This window comes from Bos taurus, chromosome 4 (genome assembly GCF_002263795.3).
Source record: "Bos taurus isolate L1 Dominette 01449 registration number 42190680 breed Hereford chromosome 4, ARS-UCD2.0, whole genome shotgun sequence".
Taxonomy (NCBI): Eukaryota; Metazoa; Chordata; class Mammalia; order Artiodactyla; family Bovidae; genus Bos; species Bos taurus.
Window position 1 is genome coordinate 86,712,158 of NC_037331.1, and position 6,665 is coordinate 86,718,822.

General features: G+C 49.0%; 1 protein-coding gene across 1 annotated transcript; it reads right to left on the reverse strand.

Annotated features, from left to right (window-relative positions):
• Window positions 1-3,257: 3,257 nt before the first annotated feature.
• FEZF1 (FEZ family zinc finger 1) lies at window positions 3,258-6,264 on the reverse strand. The gene is made up of 4 exons (NM_001205706.1): window positions 5,464-6,264; window positions 5,150-5,284; window positions 4,759-4,891; window positions 3,258-4,326 (listed from the first exon to the last, which is right to left on the reverse strand). The coding sequence occupies exons 1-4, from the start codon at window positions 6,262-6,264 to the stop codon at window positions 3,965-3,967; spliced, it is 1,431 nt and encodes a 476-aa protein (NP_001192635.1). The 3' UTR covers window positions 3,258-3,964.
• Between the last annotated feature and the right edge of the window lie 401 nt (window positions 6,265-6,665).

The following is a 6,665-nucleotide window of genomic DNA, read 5'->3' on the forward strand; positions in this document are numbered from 1 at the left end:
CACATCTAACAAAATTATGATTTCTGACTTATCTGCCACTAACTAAGAGGCAACTGTTTAATACAGTGTTCACATTTCTGGAAACTAGATTCCATTGCACCTTGTGGATTCATTCCTTTCATATTTAGAAAGGAGCAAAGTTCTACAAAAAAACTCACTAAGTTGCAAACTTCACGAACAAATAACTGCTCTGATGAGCCCCTAAAAATCCTTCCATTTACTATTGAAAAATTGACACTTCAGTCCTAACCTTGCACAATAACAACTTGTTCTCAAACTAAATTTTTTAAAGTTGGAACATTTTATATCCTTTGAGAAGAGATTATTAGAAATCAGAATTTGGGATCTGGATTAAAATAAAATTTGTAAGTGTTAATTACTTATGTTATTAATTCCATTCTACCTTGTGATTTCCCAAACTGAGCAAAACATAAGGCCCCAGATCAGTAACTTTCTAAAACTGGTTCCTGCAGTCTGATGGGCCACCTTCCCCTGTACCCAAAGTTATTAATAACTCCAGCTGAGAGTTGAAGATAAACCATTCCCCTCTGCAGATAATCGGAACACTGGCCATTCTTCCTTTCTAAAGGAGAGAATTTGCTGGCTAAAGATAGTGGATTGAGATGTGAGTCAATTTGTGATGCATACCATTGGGGTGCCTATCTCATGAATGAACACAAACATTTATACAAGCACACACAAACACAAACATTCAGGTTAGATAGTGAAAGGGCACCTTTTAATATCTGTTGGAAGTGGGAGAACTGTAAGGTCTTCTATTGACTATTAGCTAAGTAGCCCTTTTCATCAATTTTCAACACCCCCTTCCCCAGCAGCCACCACTCCAACTAATCTCTAAGCTCATCCTGTCTTTAAAGAGATTCTCCTTGATGTTCAGTGAGTTCTAACAGCTTTGTCATAAATCAAAGTTCATCGATGATTCACCTCCTGACAAGTAGTTCTCCTGAGTGCTTAGTTTTGAGAATTTCCTTTTGGCTTCTCCTACTTAATCATCACTACTTCAGGCTACTGAAACCTGTGACCAGACAGACAAGGGCTCCATTGCCTGTCTTCTCTGGAATGGCTGCCCCATCCCAAATCAGACCTGCAAAAGGTCATTCAGATTACCATAACATCCTCTATACCTCGGCCCCCCTCAACAGACCAATTTTGTCCTTCCCTAGAAGACTTCTTTTTCAACACAAGTCAAGGTACACTGGCAGGGGCTAAAAGATGGGAGGACCACTTATAAGTACTTCCTAACTATAAGTGCTTTATGGCTTAGTAATTTTCCTCAAATATGCTCATTTTCTTTTCCACCAGTAAAACTGTGTAACCTTGAAAGTCTGGGAGAATTACATCCTGGTTTTGAGAATAAGTTCAAATACTTACTGAGAATAAATTCAAGAGGCAAAGGCCATTTTCTGCCCTTTATAATGACCTTTGACTTTATTCTGTGTACCTAAAGAGAACAAACGCTTTCAAGATTCGACTAAGCTACCTCGATATTCCCCCCAAGCTCCCTGGGGCTCAGGCAGCTGCTCTGAGGGAATGTGGCAAGCACCTCGGACAAGATTTTCTACTTGGCTGAGATATTCAACAGGAATGGCCGTTCTGCCAGCCTCGTAGATTCAGAATTTACCCACCTATGGAATTTCAAAACTCTCCATCTCTTTCTGAAGTTAAATCTAACAGGGATCTAGTCTCAGCAAAGGATAAGGGGAGGTGTGGGGAGGTCAAGAAAAGAGAAAGTTTGGGGTTCGATTTCTAGATTGCCGGATTGGGACTTCAGAGTCCCAGTGCCCCGGGGGCGATGGGGTGACTGATGAAGGGCCTGCGTCCCAGCTCAAGGGCTGGGAAGTCTAGACCCGACCTCTGCACGCGGAACCAGGAATTCCTTACTCTCGGAAGCTCTGCTGTCCACTCCGTGGCCGGGGTCTTGGGCTCCCCAACCCGAGAGGGGTTCCAGTGGAACTTGGCTAGGGTGTCCTGTGGGACCCGCTCACCCACTCGTCGGTGGTCGCCTCACCCAGGATGTCTACCACCTCTCTCAGTCTTGGACCGCCGAGGAACCCCTCGGGTCGTCGGTTCTCGGATCCTGGAAGCCGTCAATCCTTCCACTACCTGGAAATGCGGGGCTCTTGTTGACAAGGAAATCGCCGTCTCGCCGGGACGTGTCCCCCGCCTATCTTCCCTTCCTCCAGCCTGTCTCTTTCGCCGCATTTCCTTCAGCGGCCCTCAAGACTCTCTTTGAGGCCAGATCAAAAATTTAAACTCCTTCCCCGAACCTCTCTTGCAACCGTCGAGGCACTAGGAGGGCCGGGAAGACTGCCCTGCCCCGGTGCGGGAGGGGATCCTAAGCTCTTGGTGAGGATCCGCGGTGGGTTCTGCATCATAGCCTGGCCTAGCCGGAGCGCCAGGCCGAGGGAGAGGCTGAGATGCACCCCGAGGCTCCCGGGGTTACAGGGACCCCTGCTGCCCACTCCCCCCACCCCCAGCCTCTCTCCCTGGATGTGGCCCCGCTGCAGCAGGATGGCTGGGCTGGGCTGGGAGCTTGTCTGGCAGCTTCTACTGAGCAGCTAATAGTATAACAACCCGGCTTTGATAAATCTGAACTAATTACCCCTCTTAATTAAAGTCTTTAGCAGTTGTTTCACTGTTTTGGCAAGAAAACAGGAGAGACTTGCAGTTAGAAAACACCAGAGCCCGAGCTCACAGCAGAGCTGCTGATTAACACTTGAAGCATTTCAAGGACCTGGCACCCGCCAGTTTGGTTTTCATCCATGTTTCCTCCTTGAATGGAGGCATATTCGTCTACAAACATACATAGACACATAAAAACATGCAGGCTTCCTTTGCCAGCTGTGTACAAGTCAGTTTGTGCCTTCAGGGTATGAACAATAGATCCCCCGTTTACAAGGCATCCTTGTAATCCTGTGTGAAGGTGTGTATTGCATGCACCTTCTAGATATGTTGTTCCCACTTAACTTTGCACCACAAACACATCCGATGGTCCAGGACAAAGATATGCTTCTGTTAGAAAGCCCACATCTTCTTTGAACTGAATCAAATTTCCTTACTTTACCAAAGTTGTAACAATTTGCTGTTATTTGGAGAGACTATTATTTGCTCTTGGTGAATTGTTTAGAACATTGGGCAGTACTAATCCATGGTTGAACATTTTAAAAAAGAAGAAGGCTGAGGGGGTCAGAATCAGTGATCTCTAGCTGAAAAACAGCAACAGAGCCCTGAAGGTTGTTGATTAAATAAGCATGTTCCAAGGATTTATTTCCAACAGTCAATGAAGCAGTTTTCACGTGCAAGAATCAAACCCAAAATTTCAACTTCAAATTCATCCATAATGAACCACCCTTATCTAACGTGTATGTGTGCATATGTGCATGTGAGCTCATGAATGTGGCATGTGTCTTAACAGACACACACATCTATGCGTGTATATATAACATACACACAGAGTTTGGTTTTGACTTCAGGGAAAGAGAAAATGGTAATAAACAATCGGCAGGCATCTCGAGATTGCAGAATCAACACAATGGGAATATATACAATAATAAAATTAAAACGGTTGCAGCAAGCCCGCGTAGGCTAATACAGATCTCAATAAATACAGCAGAAAATTAGTTTTAAAAAACAAAAGAAACACTGTCTCTCCACCCGAGATGAAAGTCTTTCCAAATTAAAAAAAAAATCAGAACACAAACCCCCAAGTTTTCTCATAATTGTTAGTGCCTATATAGCATATAATACACGAAACCATGTAGCAGGTGCATGCAAGAGGAGAAAAGACCAGGGGATTCAGAGGCTTCTGGTTGGCGCTAACGCGTGGGGCCCAACATGCCCTGGGTTCTACAGACGAGTTTGGGTAGAGAGGTCCAGCTCTATTCCGCCAGCTGCTTCGGGAGTGAGGAACCCGGCTGGGGCGGGGAAGAGACTTTGGCCTTGATCACTGGTGGCCCGGATGGAGCCCAGGCTGCAGGGGCCCCGGGGGCGGCAGCGGCGGCGGCAGAGGCGGCAGCGTCGCGGGCGGCGGCGGCGGCTGGAGAGGGGGCGACGGGTCCGCACCTGGCTCCCCAGCCGACGGGCGCGGCAGCCCGAGGCCGCTGTCGTGTAGCTTCCGGACGTGCTTCTTGAGGTCAAAGTTCCGGCAGAAGCCCTTGCCGCACGTGGGGCAGGTGAAGGGCTTCTTGTCGTTGTGGGTGTGCATGTGGAACGTGAGGTTGTAAACCTGATGGAAAGCCTTGTTGCAAATATTGCACTTGAACTGCTTCTCCCCGCTGTGGGTCAGCTTGTGGTTTTTGTAATTCCCTGCAACAGACAAACGACAGGGACGTGGACCTGAAAAGAGAGCTTGAAAAGGGAGAGGCAGACGGTGGAAGGACCAGGAGGCGGGAGAAGAGGGGCCACAGATCCGACAACCCCGGGCAGGACTTAGATGCCCACCTGCACTCGGCTCCCCGAAGTTATTTTTAAATATCGACAATGAGGTCGTTCCCGCTACATTTCAATACAATAGTTATTAATTCAGTTCTATAAAACGAGAACAAGAGGTTAAAAAGAAATATCCCCTCTGTGTACGAGCCATGCCTTTGTCTAATCCCACTTAGGGATAGGAGGTTGGAAAGGCAACGCACGCGCTGGTAACTGGGTGCACTTAAAACACATCTTCTAAAACAGCCCCCAGAACTGAGGGCTTTCGGTAAGACTCCCGCGAAAGACAACGCCTTCTGGGTTCCATACCTTTTTGATGAAATCCTTTGCCACAGAATTCACACACAAACGGTTTGTAGCCTGCGTGTATTCGGGTATGCGTGTTTAAAGTAGAACTTCTATTAAACGCTTTGCCACACTGGTTACATTTATGGGGTTTTTCCTAAGCGGAAAGAAGAAACAAGCAGAGAAGTGAAGCTACTTTGTTATTGAGTGGAGTCTGAAAAACTCAAAACACTGTCATGCTCTCCCTCATGCTTTTAAGCAGAACAAAGGTAAACAATACCGGCATTTCCCCTTCGTCCAGCCGGCACATTTCAAACAAACCTTAACTGCAGGGAGTTAAGAGTTTATCGGCCATTAAGACAAAAACAAAACCGTTCGGAAACAAACCAGGTGAGACTGACACAGTCGAACACACCTGGGTGTGAATGATCTTGTGTCTGCACAGGGTGCTGGCTTGCCTGAAGCCCTTTCCACACACTTTGCAAACGAAGGGTCTGGCTCCTGTGTGCACCGGCATGTGACGGGTTAAGTTATAGTGCGCGTTAAAGACCTTAAAATTAAACACAAGTACAACAGGTTAGCCCAAACAGCCCTTGGAGATCACCCCCGGGTAGAGGAAAGGGAAGGAGGTGATAACATTCTGACAAGTGTATACAAATAATTACAAAATAAATTTAGAAGGAAGGAAAGAAGACTCACCGCCCCCGCCCCCCGCCCCCCAGTACTTGCCTTTCCACACACTTCGCAAGTGAAAACTTTGGGTTTGGTGTTAGGAGAGCCTCGGCTGAAGTCAGAGGTTTTGAATGCTATTTTTTCCGACAGAAGCTGGGCGCTTTCTTTCATGTAGTGCTGCAGCTGAGCCTGAGACAAGTCTTTGAAAGCTACTCCCGAGGGGTACTTCTCCACCGCCGGGACCACCAGTTTATTCCTTTCGGCTAAATACGTTTTTGGCTGCGGGTGCAAAGGGGAACTGAGGAAGTAGGAGGCCACCGGGTGGATGTTGACGCCGGCCGCCGGGTGGCACGGGCCGTCACCTCGGTTCAGGTAGCACAGGGCGCCCATGGCGTGGAAGGAGGAATGGTTGACCACCCGCGGCCTTACCAGCTTGTACTGCTGCAGCGGTAGCGCGTCGCGGGCCAGGTCACTCTTGAGACTCAGCGCGCAGTTGAGCAGGTCGCTGCAGCTGAACGCGGGCGCCGCGGGTGCTGAGGCCGGGGCCCCCGGAGCCTCGAGACTCGCCTTTCGGGGCTCTGCGCCCGTCATCCCCGCCTTGGGGTTCGTGTCGTACGCCACAGGCACGAAGGGGATCATGCAGGGGATCGACGAGTTAAGATGCAGCGAGTGCTTGGGGTCCCCTTTGGGCACGGCTCCCTGCAGGAAGTGGGGGACGGGCAGGGCTTTGGGCTCGGGGGTGCGTGCCATGATTCTTTCGATGGAGAAAGCCAAGGGTTTGGAGGTGTTCATCACGTTGCCCCGGGCCGGAGCAGTCGCTAACATTTTGGCAGTCGCGTTGTGGCAGCTACTGTCCATGTCGGAGTCGCCAGCGTCCGTCGTCAGCCGGGGCCGGGCTGCGCCGTCGTTGCCTTGTTCCCTGCTTGTCACAGACCTGCGGAGAAGGGGACGGGCACCATCACCACCAGCAGCCTCTTCCTCCTCCTCCCCAGCATCACCAGCCGAACCTGCCTGCCCAGCCCAATGGACTCCTGCCAGCCCATCGCAGAGTTCTTGGCGCACCAATGACTCGGGGACAATCACTACTTATTTCTATCAATAGAAAGTGTTGTGTCAATAACGCAGCCAAGATCTCGCCAATCGTTAACTTCCAAGAGGAGAAGGTAAACTAGATAATTGCTCAATTCGCTTCCAACAGTCAACAGGAAAACTTTTTCCCCCCCCTCGGCAGTCAGTGACTACTTTTCATTGGTGAGTGA

Excerpts from the sequence above, each read along its gene's own strand:
- FEZF1 (NM_001205706.1), bottom strand. The coding sequence starts at position 6,264 with ATGGACAGTAGCTGCCACAACGCGACTGCCAAAATGTTAGCGACTGCT. Across the intron at positions 4,892-5,149 it reads ACAAGATCATTCACACCCAG|GAAAAACCCCATAAATGTAA; the intron begins GTGTGTTCGACT and ends CTTTCCGCTTAG. Across the intron at positions 4,327-4,758 it reads CAAAGGATTTCATCAAAAAG|GGAATTACAAAAACCACAAG; the intron begins GTATGGAACCCA and ends TGTCTGTTGCAG.